Genomic DNA, 16290 nt, shown 5'->3' with positions numbered 1-16290 from the left:
CATTTCTAGCAGATGAACAGGGCGTATTCTGTGGCGAGAATTGATACACAGCCGACTCTGTCAGATAACACGCCGAGAGTTAGAGTTTCGAGAGTGCCTGTTTTGGCTTCTTTGTTTGCGGTTTGTGTTCTTCTCTTCGAGTTGTTTGTCCAACGTACTACCAAGTAAGTATGATAGCCACTAACGGTGATATGGACATTAGTGAGCTCTTGCTGTACAACCCGACCACGAAATTCTGATCTTGGGAGAAGGACGTCAGATAAAAGGTTGCCATGGTGTTAAAAGGTGATGTTTTGCCATAGTTTTATCGATGGGCAGCCGCTCCTCCGTGATAAGCGAAAAGTGCGGCTTAGCTCCGTTTTTGTCTTTACATTCTCCTCGAAATGTCTACATCTACTATGAGATGGGAAGGCCTATCTAGCACCCCTATTTTTCCACGGTATCTAGTATCTACTTGTCGTGAGTAATAGCGAATACTAGAAAAACGTAGCTATAGTAGCAGATACTAGAGAAATGTAGCTACCAGCAGTGACGGCACTGGCGAGCATGTGAACGCTGCCAGATGAATTTGAAAGTTGCACCTTCCTCCTCCACCAACACCAAGCTGCTCTGCCCAAAATGGTATTTCCCAGTTCGGCAAAATCATCATGTCTTTCTCTTCTCACATCTCTTCACAATCTACCAGGACATTCGCACACACTCCCACCTACCAGATAATGGAGCCAGGCGAGAATCACGAGCGTAGACGGCCAAGAAAAAGCAAAACCAGCAGTAAGAATCGCACACCACGGGTAAGCAACCCCCAAAGGTAATTTCGCAACCTCACTAACGCCCAGGTATAGTAGCAGAGAATGGCAATAGTAGAAGATACTTGAAGAACTGGGTATTTAATACCTGCTGCTCCCTATAAAATAGAGCATCTCGAGGAGGCCTCATTTCTCGGTATGGAGAGGCTGAGATTGATGACGAAGAGGTTCACAACGAGGAGCGGGATGAGCTACTGCAATTTGAAGGCTAGACAGCAAATTTTCGAGTGAATCGACCCTTTTTGTTCCTTGAGATTTAGAAATGATGGAATGTGTTGTGAACTGAGGTTCTCTGACTTGTAGATTACCTGGGAAAACGGGTCGAGTTCGTGCATGAGAAGAACAATATATTTCTATTTAGCCCTCTCTTTCGACTTAGTCCGTTGGGAATCATGACTCTTCTCTGATATTACTCTTCTTATACTGAGCCGAGGATTACGGTGCGGCGAAGGTGTTTGGGATGTGTCAGTTGGTCGTCATGGTGTTGAAGCATGCCAACACGATTTCCTGCTTTGTTCATCTGCACGGAATTGAGATAAGTGACTCCCTGTTTATTATATCGTCGAAAATTTTGTTGCGCATTTCTTACCTCGGTGACTATGATATCTATTACACTTTTTACTCTAAATGCCTACATTGCAGCTGTTGTATGTCGTAATTGATCTTGTTACGCCTCTGTCACGCGGCGAAGAGATATTCGACCTACACACCCGTGGCAGCAAATCAAAATGAGCTGCTAAGTTACCATTTCAATGCGCTTCCAACAGTACTATTAGATAAACCTAAATTACAATTTGTTTAAATCTATTCTTAGTTACATGGGAATTGTCGTAATGTGCATCAAGAGGAAAGCAAATAGTTGCCACCACGAGACTCCTGCTCCGGCTAAACAAGGTAGCAAGTAACCATCCTCTTAATTCCTGTATGTTTTAAACCATTCAAAGAGTAGCACACAGAGATACAAGACTGTATTTTCTGTAGACTCAATGATGCAAACATACATTGTCATCCTGCCTGGACAAACGCCGGTGACTGAAGCCACAAACACCGATTGCAGCGTTGGCAAACCTTTAGGTAGACCCTATGTGCATAACACAGCTTACAACTACATACCAATACGAGTTACTACCTATCTGTAGCAAGCAATCCTCTCGGAGCAGCATTTTCAAGCAGGGATCGGGATATGCCATCGAGTCGCACAATAGAGCCTTTCGTCTCCAGCAAAGTGCGGACGTCGGGCTTCGCCGAGCTGACATCCAAGTTTGCGTGGGTTTTTCGACGGGAAGCGACTTTTTTGTGCCACGCACCTCACCTTGTTGCTGCGTGAAGGACGCTGATGCTACAAAAGGATGCCGATGCGGAGCCATGGCTCTGTCGATCTCCTAACTTCTTTTTTGGGGGGGTACGGAGGATGAAGATGTCATCCTTTCATGAAATGAACAAAGCTGACTGACTAGGTGATGCTCTGGAATTGTACTCAGCTAAATGTTCCGAGAGCAGTATCGATGGAAATATCTCTCCAAGTAAACCGTTGAGCGGTGAGTACTATTGGGTTACTTCATTCATGTCTATTCGCATGCAGACATCCGTCTGTTACATCTACTTTGTTTCCTTGGAAATGCCGGGGCATCTTGTTCAACTGCCGCTGTCCTTGCTGGTTGGCTAACTTGCCCATACACTTCGTAGTCGCACAAGCACGGCAGCCCCGGAATAATGCCTTGTCGAGCATCTAACAGGGCAGTTTATGTTAAAAAGATTGTCCTATTGGTGGACAGAGCAGAGCCCTGATACGGTTGCAGAGAGTGTATCTCGCGGTGCTTGTATGCGTTAGCAAAGGTGATCAATGCAGTCAGCATCAACTCTTCAGGCAGGTGGAAACTCATAGTGCAACGCTCGATACTACTACGTATTATACCACTGCTGCTGCACTTTCTACTATAGGCAGTATCGAGCACTGGGCAGAAGCTGGCTCCTCCTGTATACAAAACGCCTCAGCGTCTTTTGTCTGAGGAGGAATTCGTATGCTCCGAGACATGCACAAGACCTACATGTACGAATGCTCCGCTGAATGCAGGGCTATATTGCTGCTACAGGGGCAGGCTAAGCTGCCACGATAAGCGATGGATGAGGCCTGGCCAGTCCCAAGTTTAATTCTGCCAGTGGCTGAGAATGCCCTGCTCCCACCTGCGGTAGAGTATTTGGCACGGACTGCGGAGCAAGTCTGCTAGTATGTACTAGTAGTTATCACCAGATCAGAATAGAAGGCTAGCTGGAATGTCGACAGCAAAGACTCTTAGCGCAAAGCCAGGTCGCCGTCAAGTTCGAAACGAAACAACCCTGGAAAATCCCCAAGGCTTTAACCGACTCCGGCGTGTTTCGCCTTCTATCCATTGCCTCGTAGTCGTTTCTTGATTGGCCCAGCGTCAGGACAGGCCAGATACGCCACAAGGCCCGGGGCTGGCGGCCATGCCGGCTCGGGATTTGGGGGGATGCTCTTGGGGGCCATCTGTAGTGAGCGGGGGACGGATGGCCAATGCTTCGTCGTTCATGGGTGAGGGGGGGAATTAATCAAGGGACGGATGCTCCGTAGCAAACCATGCACCGTGCCTTGCACATAGCCCACGTGTATGAAAGGCAGCAGCAGTCTACGGCTTATCGCAAGGACTTGTATTTGTTTGGTGTTCGGTACTCAGTGGTATTATGGATGGGTTGTCTGCAAAAGGATCCAGGAGTGTCGTCCGGAGGGATCTCGTTTTGGCAGCGCAGTGAGGCTGTTAGTGCTGTTGGCTGGGGATTCACTTCGTCATAGTGGCTGGGTGGGAGCTGAGATTAGCTCACAATGGCGCTGCGAAGACAAAGCTGGGAGCTCAACGGGTCGGTGCGAAGGGGTTCCGGAGAGATTCGCGCCAGTGTGCGCCATCCTGAGAGGATACTGTCTGGGCCGATGTTGCGATGCTTCTCAGGAACAAGCGGTCTTGGGTGGCTCGTATGGGCCGCAATACCGCAAATAACGTGCACGTTTTTGAATACTGTAGCAAAACGAAATCACCTTGAGACAACTGTCAGCATCAAATTCTATACACACAGATGTCGTCGTGCCATGATCCCTGGTGCGTGGAGCAATCGCGCCGCATATATACAACTAGTCCGTGAGGCTAGCAGGCCAAACAACGGAGTTTGTCTCGTGTCGTTTCGCCCTGCTTTCAGAAACTAGCAAAGCAGACAGACCGTGTCCGAGTCAGGTGCATCGATGGCGAGCGAGCTGAGCTGCAAACTGTCGATAGCCGTGCCGTCCAGGGAAAAGAAAAGTTTTCTCTCTGTTCGGATGAACTCCGCAGCTCGATTCCATCACGACAGCTCTCGATAGCGCCAGTAAGCGTTGGCCCGTTGATATCAGGACTGCCGCTTTAGGCAGTGTTGGACTAACCGATGGGCACCTTGGCGATACGACCAGGCTGACCTATCCAAACTCCGAGGAGGAATGCGGATGCAGATGGTGTGGAGGCACGATGTGAGGGAGTCATAGTCGAGATTGTATGTGCGTGTGCGTATGTGCTCTGCAGTAGCATGTAGTCTATATGCTGTGATCAGCCAACACAGTGTGCACAGTCTGTCGAAAGGACGGGACTCGTCAGCGTTGTTGCACCAGACGAGGCAGCAGATGGACTGAGAAACACGTTGTCGCCTTTGATAGCCTCCGGATCCCAAGAAATGAGGCATCCCAGCATCGAGGCTCCAAATCTCGTCCCGATATTAATTTGAGAGGCACCGTTGATGCGACCCCTGAAAGCTTGCGGGTTCGAGTGCTGGCAGGCTCCTTCTAGCGGCTGTGGGAACACGGCTAAGGGCCCCAAAGAACACGCTAGGCGCTCCAGTGCTAGACCCCTTCAGGCATCCTGGCCAGCCAAGTTCAGGCAAGCCAGGGCCCGTCTCGCCATGGCCTGGGGCGGAGTGGAGGCGGGACTTTGCAGGATTGGGATTGGAAACGGGCGAGCGAGTCGGCCGTTGAGGGTCAGGGCCGAAAGGGCAAATGAAGAAAGAAAAAAGATCCGATGAGGCGGGGAATTGTTGTTAGAGGAAGAAGAAGGAAAATGTCAAGAGGTGGGATGGAGGAGAGAAGGGAACACGGGCTGGGAGAGGCGCAGACGGATAGACAAACGCTAGACATCAGCTTACAAGTCAGGTAGCGTTTGATCTGCGACTGAATGGAAGAGACTGCGTCAATCTCGTCGTGCAAGGAGCATTTTGACTGGGTGAGCAATCCGAAATCCCAATTATACATTCATGCAAGAGAACACTTGATGCCATGTCGATCCTTTTCAAGGCTTATTTTAGACGAGCCCTGTTCGGCTCATTCTTTTTCTCTCTCTAATCCAGCTGCTCTTTCAACGTCTGGTGCAGCTAACAACTGCCATCCAGGTACTAGCAGCAGCATTAAACTCTAGCGAAAGGGGTCCAGTCTTCATTTAAAGAAAAAACAGACGGAAGAAATCCCCGTCCGCTGCAGTACCGTAAGCCCCATTCATATCTGCATCTCGACTTCTCTTCGTATCACGACGAGTGCTTTGTTTTACATTTTCAACCACCTGCAGCAGCGGGCATGTCACGAGCCGTGCTTTGTCTGCATTGACTTGCCAGCGCACATCCTCACGTATGTTATTCAACAGGTATGGAAGAAAAACACACAGGTAGATTGCTGTTCATCGTGAGCTATACCTCAAGCTCAAGCACTCTTGCTGCACTAAGAAAAGTACCCGTACCAAGTGGTGCCGGCTTTCTTTCTTCTCCCCCCCTTTGATGCACGTCCTCCCTCTTTTGCTTTACCTCTCGACATCGCCCGTCACAGTTGCATTTGATCTTCTTCCTGCAACCTCATTTTGATGTCTTTCCATCATTAGACATTGCCCTGTGCATTCAGTGTCATCGCGCGAATCTGATTGCTAGTGCCAACATCAGTCTGACCTGCTCCGTTGTGGCACCAGGCTGTTCTGTTCCACGTCGTGTCTTTTCCCATCACAGGCTGGACTCACTTTTAGCCAGCATTTTACCCTCCTGTGTCTCATCATCCCGGTCCCCAGAAAGCCATGTGCTTGCGGGCCTGTCGCCATTTCAGTCGTTCGATTGTGTCCCGATTCATGAACTAACTAACGACCAGGGGGCCTTTATCTAGAGCATTGATTACCTTTTTTCTTTTTGCGGCCCCATTTCCACGAATAGCTAGGTAGTCGCACTACTCTGCTCTGCCTGTCGCCTGTTCGCATTAACTGCCGACGAGCTGCAGAATCCGACACGAGGTCGCGGGATTCTCTTCTTCTTTCCACTTGATTTGGTATCACGCAAGTCATTACTTCTGTCAAAAGCGATAGACAGGAAGAGAAAAGAAAGGAGGGGGCAAATATCAAGAGAACCCCCTATTCTATTCCTTACGACACATTCGATAGACATCCAGCTTCAGCCATGACGGGCTCCGCCGTCGAGTCGCGCCCGACGAGCAGCGTCAGTTCGCCGCGCCAAGTGCGATCACAGAGTATCTCTAGCGACAGGCCTTCGATCGCAAGCCATACTTTCTTCGCACCTCCGCTCTCTGTATCGCCAGAGGCCGCCTTCATTGCTTCGACTGCAGCTTCCCAAATTGTCACCAACGATCACGATGGTCACGAAGCCACCTGGTACGACCAAAACGGTATCGAGCCGTCTGGAGAACCCGCTCAGATATCCCCTGCCGCCCTGCAGCTAGTCAACAGTTTCCTCGACCAGCTGCTATTAAACTTTCTACAAGTTGCCAGATCTACCTCACTTTCCGCATTGCGACCGGCTGTCTCCGATGTGCTCAAGCCCAAGCTGGCTAAAGAAACTATAAGCAATGCCGACGAGGAGCTTAGAGAGTATCTTGGAGGCTCTGAAGAAGAAGAGTATGCCGACCCTCAAAGCCCGAATACGCGGGATTGGGACGTTGAATTGGCTTGGAAGCGGGCCAGGTTGAGGTGTATGGTCTACTCGTCTCTGGGAGATTTGGAGGAGGAAGACGAAGACAAGTACATGACGCAAGAAAACCTCGAGATTGGCGAGAATGAGAAAACTTCTGACATCATCTCGCCCGCCGTGGCCATCTTCCTGACTTCAGTCTTGGAATACATGGGTGAGCTCACACTTACTGTTGCTGGACAAGCAGCCAGCCAAAGAATACGCTCCAAGATTGAGAAGGAGCTCAAAGATGGAACGCGCAGCCCTGCTGCTGTTTCTGAAAGAATTGTAGTGGAGGATGTCGACATGGAACGAGTTGCGCTTGATCGAACTCTAGGTCGCCTATGGCGAGGATGGAAAAAGAGGATGCGCTCACCGCCAGGCGAATTCGCAACCGCCCGGTCTCTCTCCATTAGCCACATGAAGGCAGATAGTCCAGCCGCTGTGGTTCAGGATAAGAAGAGCCCTGCTATTGAGAATGACAATGGTTCTGACGAGGCGCAAGATCGCCCCGAAAACGAAAACGCCGTTGCAGAGGAAGTCCACCCCATGAACATTCCGCTACCTATGGGGGACAATGACGTTGCTGAAATCGAGGTGCCGGGTTTGGCCCACCACAGTGACGACGAGGATGAGGAGGAGGAAGAAAAGGTCGATGTTGACGCACGCCGCGTCAAGTCATTCGCCGGGACAGCTTCCTTGATAGGCGATTCTCTGGCCACGGAGTCAGGGCACTACGCCACCCTGCTTGGACTTCACAGGAGATCTACCTCACTGCCAACTTCTAGAAGGTCGGTCTTTTATGCAACGGCACGACCAAGCTCGAAATCGGCAGAGGCAGAGCAGGACGCCCTTGAATCGAAGGAGCACAAAGCGACACCCGAAGACAAGGAGGGCTCTCTCAAGAAGAACCGCGACTCAGACGAAAGTGGATCGGATGAATTCGACGAGATTGTTTATGAAAAGGCCGAGATACTGACATCGTCCAGAGTGTCAGTCTCTAGCACTTCTTCTCGATCCGCCTCGGATAGACCCATCCATCTGAGCCGGTCTTCCAGTGTTCACTCTGCGCGCCTCATTGACGTCCCGCCCCGTAGTCCCGCCACTACTCGGCCACCGTCTCTGGAATCGACGGAGCGGCCGCGCGCAAGCACCGTTTCTGGCACAAGCCCTCTGTCACGCTCGGGAGGCGCCGACGAGCTGCGAAAAGCCAAGGCAATCGACACCAGTTCGCGGACGGGAGTGCCTCTATCAGCGGCTAGGTCTCCAGTCGAGAGGATGAGGCCACCAATTCCAAACGCTGCCACCATCTCCGAATCCGAGGAAGACACCGACCAAGTGAACCCTATTGTCAAGCCTGTAACAGCGTCTCGGACTCGAGAGCAACTGGATCGTCTCCCACACGGCCTGCAGACAAACGTTGGCTCTACTTCCCCAAGCGAGCACGCTCGCCAAAGATCGTTCTCGTTGAAAGCCACCAAAAGCGCTGCCGATGCACAGTTTTCAGATGTTCCTCACAGAGCCGGAGCGCATCCCAATCGGCAGATTCCGTTGTCCGCAGTCGACCTACCAGTGCCGGAGGAGAGGGAGGAAGCAGCGCTGCATTCCATCGCTCCTCCTCGTCAGATCCACACGTCTGGCTCGTCTGCCTCTTCGAGTACTGCCAGCCGATTCAGGGCGGTCAGAACCACTTCGGACGACTCATCAAACCGCGCCGAAAGCATGGCGCGCAACTTCGAGGAGCTCATCCAAAGCAACCAAACCATCACATACACGTTGACGCCGGAGAATATGCGTGACATTGACGTATGTTCCCGCCTCTCTTTTTATGTAAGCATTGATAGAGTTTGCTGACTGACTCCGCTCTAGGTCAAAACACCTCATGACAGCCCGGTTGTTACCAAGGTCACTCGTAAGAGCGAGGATTTAATGCGGTCTTCACCGGTTGTCTCGAGTCCATCGCCATCCATCCCAAGAGTACAGCCCTCCAGTCCTCGGGCTCCTGAGCATAAACCTAAGCTTTCTGGACCGATTCCTCGTGCCCCTGCAGGAACCGCTGCTATGTCTGGCCGAATGGGCGGAGCTCAGGCTCGTGATGCTCGCGCACCTGGCGAGTCACTTGCAGACTTTGCCGACTTTATCAAGTCTACAGGCCCAGCGGGTGACAGAGGCCCAGCCGCTCTGCGCAATATTCGCGTTCCTGCCAGCCCGACTGCAAGCATCCCAGAGCCCAAGCAATCTACTTCTACTGTCAATAGTCGCAGCAGCATTCGAAATCGCTACCAACCTCGAGAGGCTGCTGCTAGCAGCAGAAACGATAACTCGGATTTGATCGACTTTATACGACAAGGGCCACCCATTCCAGGTAGCCAAAATCACATTCCTCGGCATGTGGCACCTTTCCGCAACACGATGGACGTAGACATGATGTCAGGCGCTGTGGGCGGCCGAGCCGTTGATGCCGTTCTTCCCGACATGCGTCATAGCCAGGCATCTACAAGCGTGACGGATAATTCGATGCCATCGATACAGTCCTCCGTCAACTCCAGCTCCGCGCTTCTCAAGAACAGGGGCATGCCAAAGGCGAATAAACTCTTCGGTGAAGAAGACGACGACGACATGGGTATGCCTATGCCTGTGAGAAAAACTCGCCGCGTTCGCGACCCATACGCAATCGACTTCAGCGACGAAGAAGAGGATGATGATTTTGACATCGCCCCCAGGCCTCCTCCTAAGAAGGAAGAGAGCCTCGCGGAATTCCTGCTCAACTACGACCCCCCGCCGGAGCCCCCATCTCCACCCATGAAGATGCCAAAGAAGAAGACCAGCACACCTGGTCTTATTGGCCGGTTTACTCGCAGTGGCTCCAAGGAAGTCAATACTTTCAACGAAGGTCGGGCACCCAGCAGTCGAGCCAGTGCCTTGGGATTTGGTGGTGAATCGCGTTCGATGAACGGTCGAAGCAAGCACACTCCGATCCAGATGCCAGCGGGCTATGATGCGTATGGGCCGACCAACGTCAATCCTCCTCCTGTGAGCATGAACAATATCAACAGGGCCCCCATGAAGAGATATGAGACACGGGAGCCTGTCTCCTATGGACAGACCGCGGACCTGGCGAGATTTCTGCGCGATTCAGAACCACCGCCGGAGATTGTTCCCACTCAAGTCTCAGTCCCTCAGGACGAGCCCAGTGGATTCGCCAGAATGTTTGGGCGAAGGAGAAAGGCATCCGTTGTTTAGGAGCCAATTTCACCGTATTTTCATCATATGAGCTTACATTCTTATTTCTCCCTCCCTTTTTTCTTCAAATACGCTGTTTGATAGCATTGCCTATCCTCGGGTTTTTACATTTTGCATTTTGCATCTGATATTCCTCTTGCATTTGATATATTTCCTACTCCACGATATTTATCCCTACTTAAAACAGTATTGATAAATGGTCCAGTCGACGGGGATTGGGTAGAGCATTTGATGGCAGCGTGCTCTTTACATCACACATTATTCATTTTATTACATCTACGATTACTGATACCCCGAGATTAATCATACGGACTGGAGAAATTCTGCGTAAAGAGCAGTTCGAGATATAGGGACTGATAATTACTAAATGGGGGGACATTGCGGAAAAGAAAAATGCTGGGCGGACTCGAAGGCTGGATTCGTTAGTCTTTATATTTTTTATCTTTCTCGCTTCTTATTCCTTGCAGGCATTTCTTCGTTAGCCGCATTATTTAGATGAATGGATAGCTCGTGCTACATGACTGTATTGTGTATCCGGTGAAGAAATTGAATGTGTGTGTTGTTGTGTCAAGCGGAGGACAGAAAACCCGAGACCCGGAAGATTTCGAACACCCCCGAGTTGAACCGTACGCCTACAACAGGAGTAGCTGCTATATCTACATTTCCCTACTATATCTATATTTCTCTAGTAACTGCTACTATATCTACACTTTTTCTAAAAACTGCTACTATATCTATATAATAAAGTTCGGGTGCTGGCTGAATAGGCGTTTTACGAGTTGGTTAGGTGCTCATATTACCTTACTAAATATATATGTACGTATTCATTCCGCGGTCTCGCTTTTTCTGGCCTTTGCTAGTGTGTTTCCCAAGATCTCCCATGAGGACTCGAGCCTGCTCAACTTGTTGATTTACTTGCAGTTGCCGTAATGGTTTGATATACGACTCGAGGGACACATAGTAGCTAGCACAAACAGTGTGAAATAGACGTTTTGAACATATGGTGAGCATTAAATACTTGAAAAACTAAATTGCATAGCCGGCCGAATCTCAGAAATAGAATAGCCATCGAAGCCTCTTGCCAGCGAGGCGGATCGGAGCATTACTGCGTTATATATATGCGTGTACCACGTGATTCCATACAATAAAAACAAGAAAGAAAGGAAATAGAAGAATAAAGAAATAAATAGAAATAAAGCAAAACATGTCCGCGAGGATATCAATAGATCCAGGCTCAGACGATAAATAAAACGACGTAGCAATAAATGATAAATAGCCACCCTTCTCACGGAGGCAGCCACCAATTAATCCAAAAATAACACAACACAATGAAAGAAAATAAGTAAATGAGGCGAATAAGAGAAATAACAAAGCCAAGCAAAAACAAAGACAAATGGTAAACTCCGGGCGACGTTGTTCCCAGTCGCTCTCACCGACCAGAAACCAAAACCTTGCGCCACGCTAAAGGACACAAAATCATAATCATAGCAATGATAAAGCATAAAAGCATAGCGGGGGGTGAGAGAGGCCCCCTTCAGTCGATCCAAACCAAATTAGATAAGTAGCAAGCAGGAGTAATGAGGCGGGAGGTGGAGAGGGGAAAGGAGCTCGAGAAGAGTTTCGGCAAATGTAGCTCTCCTTTTCCATGAGTTGCAAAGCTGGGAGTGGATATGAGATAGGTTGAGTCTTTTCATGCAGATTGTTGGAGTATAGAGGCGGACGTGGAGGTCATTTTTGTCATGACAGAGTGCATGTCGTGTTGAAAAAGACATGACGTTTCGTTTGATTGGATTGGAGACAGTGTGGTTGACAAGGCGTCGCCTTAAATCTCCATCTGTCCTGCAACATCTTCGCTCATAAGTCTCTCCCGCCTGGGGCTCGTCATGTCGTAGTCGTCATCTTCGTCTTCGTCCTCGTCAACGGGCTCATCTTCAGCAAAGTCGTCGTCCGAAAACTGCACAATATCGCCGTCCTCGCCGCGGTTCCAGTACAGGCCATCGTCCAACGGCTCTTCATCGTCCTCGTACGGCGGTACTAGCTCAGCGTCCTGGTCGCCTAGCCAATACTTTGTGCGCTTCTTTGCGCCGTCTGACTCGACTGCCGTGTGTCGCTTGTGGACGCCCCCCTTTACGGGTCTCAATGTCGGGCTCTGTGATGAGATGACAGGGACGACGCGGACATAGAGATAGGCAACTCTCTTGAGCGCCCTGTTGAAAAAGAAGTAGTGCACCGCCCAAATGGCGCTTTCGTCTTCCTCAAAGGGGTCGACCTCTGGGTGGTAGCTGAAGATTGTGCACTCGTTCAAGCGCATCTCTTTGTTGATCAATGACCAGCACTGAGGCCCCCACTGGGCGTTGACGTCGCTTCCAGCGGAAGAATCATATGAGGAGCCTAAATCGAAACCAGGTCGTGTGTTTTGCAGGATAGAGTCCAGATTGGCCATGACACGCTTCAGGTTTCTCTCACGCTTAAAGTCGCCGGGCCGCAGGACGTGGGAAAAGTCGTAGTGAGGGTGACTCGCGTTGAGCGTCGCAATCAAGTAAGCAAACGTCCGACGACTAGAAAGCTCTGATAGCGGGCCAAATGCGCTCGAGTGTGAAAAGAGCTGCATACTGCGCGATGTTGCGAGCATGTGCTCTCTATCGGGTGGTGACAGGCTGGCGCCCAGCTTGAGCAGCGCAGCATGTTGAGAGCTGAGATCTTTGTCGATATTCTTGTAGAGTTTCTTGTCGGATCCGGTAGACTTAGTTGTGTAAAGATCGCACCCGCCTGTGACATTGCAGTCGGGCGTGTTGAAATTGAGAGCGCCGGTTACGGCCTCGAACTCTTGGACTGGGAGGTACTGCGTAGTGGGGATGTCTCGTCAGCCGGGGATTGTCTCACGTCGGAGTTCAGCCGGTCATGTATTCCGCTCACCTTCATGTTGGCTGCTGGATGCTGCTCTGGTTCTTTGCATGAATTGATAGATGACGGGGAAAAGCCGACGGAGAGAAATAACGTGCGGTGAAGACCGTGAATTGCACCGAAGTTGGATCTCCGAGCGATAAACGGTGAATGAGACAATAATCAAGGCGAGATTTAGAGACGGAGACTCAAAATGTCTCTAGAGCCGACAAGATTGGTAGCAAATGACGTGCGGTATCGCTTTGTTCAGGCGTTCGTGTTGCGCGCAAAGAGCACTCAAAGGCGAGGTCGGGCTCGTCGTGGTGACGCTCGTCGGTTGATCGGTCTCTACTCTGGGGCCGTAGTCGCGGATCCGCACGGCGATCGAGTTGAAGCAGGGGGGAGAAGCGCTGCGATACAATCAAGTCCAGCGTCCTTGTCGGATTCTGCCGTGCAATAAGTAGGGAGAAAGGAGAAAAGCCGGAATCGTGTTCTTGGTATTGATTGTCTGGTCACCCAAGGCGAGGAGGGTGAAGGAGAAGGAGGAGGAATCAGGGATTGGTGGTGTTGCGGCAAGGCTCGACTTGAGATCTAGTAGCGCAGCCGTTGTTGACGCTAAGTGCAGCTGATTCGCGAGCAAGGAAGACAGGGCTGGTGAAGACCGACAGATTCAAAGGCAGGCTAGGAGGGCTAATGAAGAGAGAGCGAGAGGGAGAGATAGGGAGAGGGAGATCTGGCGGCACTGTGTGGTTTGTCGGGTTCGGTTCATTAGTGGACAGGAAGCCGGATCGGGGGGTGACGCGCATCAGCGTCCCGACATTGGCAGTGACATCAATCAGTCGCCAGATGGTGGGGGCTTGCGTGCTGCAGTGGAGGCGGAGGCCGACGGTGGGTTCACTGTACTCACTGTATCTTGGGGGGCAATAGGGGGGATTGAGCGCTGTAGCCATCCATGGATGTTGCCCTCAGCAGGTTTCTCTGCCGGCGGCGTTTTCAAACTCCCACGTCGTGCTGTTGATCGGAAGCAAGACAAGCCAGAGCAAAGTTAGAACGTCAATCGCCATTCCGTGCATAGCCCACGTTCCTCAAGCCAGAGAGTCGGTGGGTTTTTGGCGCTTCTCCTTATAGTTCCGAATCCGATCGCCGCGTCGGCTGCGCCCGGCAAATGGCCAGATGGCCTGGATAGTAAGACGACCAAGACCTGCACCACCACAACAAGACTCAGCTACTGCTAGTCATGGTGCGGGAAAAGAGGGGGCCAAGTTGGCAGAGTGGGCGGTTCGTGCGAGCCCATTTGCTGGTGTCAGTTTTGGTAGTGCAACGAATAACGATGCATGGAGCTGCCACGCGCGACAATGACAAGACGATGTGATGCGGGAGGCCGGAACGAGAGACGAGATGAGACGAGACTGTGCAGTAAGTGGACTGGATTGGAATCAATGACGATGTGGACGATGTGGAAATGTTCTTGAATTGGTTTCGACGTTGTTGCTCCTTCTTCTCGTCTCCTGGTATATTAGATTCACACCTCAACCAAATGGCCAACTCATGGCCCTTGTTCATGAATGACGGCAACACGTCCGCCGACTTTGGAGACCGTTCCCCTGATGCCTCTGTTTTCTCTTGACACGGGAGAGGATGGTTTTCCATCCTCCAAGATCTATACACACAAAGAAAAATGACGCCATATTCTCTCTCCCAGCACATCCACGTCCACATCCCTATCCCCTTCTCCCCAGTATGTCCTCTCTTCCCATCGAAGAGATGCTCAGTATCCTGAGGCTTGTGTATCAAAGAATCCCCACTTCGCGAAGCTTCTCTGTGATTTGCTCGGCCTGCTGCACCAATTGTTAACTATCAAATCCATCTCAACTCTTGCGCCTCGACGACTCCAAGAAGCTGGTGGGACGATAGGGGCATGTCCTTGTGTGGTAGGTGGTGATGACGGGCCGGTCGGTGGAAAACGAATCGCTCGTCCAAAGGCTGCGCGCTTGAGTACTCAATGTCGTATGCGCGCAATTTATAGGATCTTGGTGACCTCGTCTTCGACCTTTTGCGTTGAGGAAATTCGGTGTCAGCTGTGTCAAAGTCGCATAGCCTTAACCGGAACGAGGCGGCGGAAACGCATCACGCGAGGGGAAGGGCCAAGCAAGGGTCGATGCGATGCGGCCGTCAGAATGAACTGTGCATAGCACTTACCTCCATGTCTTCGAGTGAATCCTGCTGTCCGATACAGCGCAGCACGTTCTTTTTGCTGCTCTCCTGTAGCTCTCCGGCAAGAAGTAGCTCGTCTAGGATGTAGTACGCCTTGGTGAAGGAAAAGATGATGTCGAGCTCGCACACGTTGCCGTAGTACTTGTCCATCTGCTCGACGTATCGGTGGATGATTTCAAGCGTAATCAGCTCGTTGTCCTCGGAGGAGCATCCCGCAATAAAGAAGAGCGAGGCGTATCGTCGATATACAATTTTGGTGTCTGGTAGATGACAGATATTCGTTAGCTAAACTTGTCATGGGCAACGAGGCAATGAATGGGGTTTGACATTCATCACGTACCTTTGTACTCCAAAAAGTTGCACATGCGTGTTCTTCGAGCGAGGACCAGCTGTGAGACGTCCTTGACAATCTTGGCCTTGTCCTTGGGGGACAGCGTGGTGAACCACTTTGCAAGACGCTGATGGGGAGATAGTCGGTCAGCAAGAGACATTCGTGGCATATTCCACCGCCATTCAACAGCACCGGCAGCAACGAGAGCGACGAGGAGCTACGCACCACTTTCCCCTGACGGGACAACAGAATCAGATAGCTAGAGAGAGATGCCAGTCAGCATCATTCTGACGGGCGCCGCAGCAGCAGCAGAGACGGTACGCACTGAATCGCCATTGTGACGGGCTCTCTCACATCACCCGCGACAAGGTGACAGAGGCGAGATGTGGTTTGAATAGACTTGAGCTGGCGTCTCTTGTTCGGACCAGGTAAGTTTGCCAGGTCGGTGACGAGGCAGTAGCGCGTGCTTTCCAGTTGGACGGGAGAACAGGCTGTACGTACTCCGGTACCTTGCTCCGTGCCCCGTTTTCCGCTGGTCTGGGCCGTACCTTGTGCCCCTCTCTTTGTCACCGCGAACCTTCAGCGCTTGACGGACGATAATAGCGCTAGAGAGCCCTGCGTTTTTAGGGCCCGGACCAGATTGGCTACATTGAAGGCTCAACCCCGCGTGGCCTCTGAGGGTTCAGTTGATTCCATGACGTGCCCGTGTATTTTCCCTTACAGGGTCCTCGCTACATATTATTCCGCAAAAGTCCATTTGAGCCAGTGATATTATCTATACGGAGAAACATGAGGAAACTGAAAAACAACGAGACCAAAAGTGGAGAGATTCTCTCGTTTTCTAGGTCG

The 16290-nt window shown here is 51.0% G+C and overlaps 3 protein-coding genes across 3 annotated transcripts; 1 reads left to right on the top strand and 2 right to left on the bottom strand.

Annotated features, from left to right (window-relative positions):
* Positions 1-6263: 6263 nt before the first annotated feature.
* M431DRAFT_76931 (hypothetical protein) lies at positions 6264-10013 on the top strand (the record flags this gene model as incomplete). The annotated part of the gene is made up of 2 exons (XM_024922513.1): positions 6264-8576; positions 8640-10013. 2 exons carry the CDS (start codon positions 6264-6266, stop codon positions 10011-10013), a joined length of 3687 nt encoding a protein of 1228 aa, XP_024779355.1.
* Positions 10014-11835: 1822 nt separating this feature from the next.
* M431DRAFT_491287 (hypothetical protein) lies at positions 11836-12935 on the bottom strand (the record flags this gene model as incomplete). The annotated part of the gene is made up of 2 exons (XM_024916890.1): positions 11836-12855; positions 12930-12935. 2 exons carry the CDS (start codon positions 12933-12935, stop codon positions 11836-11838), a joined length of 1026 nt encoding a protein of 341 aa, XP_024779354.1.
* Positions 12936-15068: 2133 nt separating this feature from the next.
* Positions 15069-15601, bottom strand: M431DRAFT_73811 (hypothetical protein; the record flags this gene model as incomplete). Its single annotated transcript, XM_024922162.1, has 2 exons — positions 15069-15370; positions 15451-15601. The coding sequence occupies 2 exons, from the start codon at positions 15599-15601 to the stop codon at positions 15069-15071; spliced, it is 453 nt and encodes a 150-aa protein (XP_024779353.1).
* Positions 15602-16290: the final 689 nt, after the last annotated feature.

Source organism: Trichoderma harzianum, assembly GCF_003025095.1.
Source record: "Trichoderma harzianum CBS 226.95 unplaced genomic scaffold M431scaffold_2, whole genome shotgun sequence".
NCBI lineage: Eukaryota > Fungi > Ascomycota > Sordariomycetes > Hypocreales > Hypocreaceae > Trichoderma > Trichoderma harzianum.
This window is presented reverse-complemented; position numbering and strand designations above follow the sequence as displayed.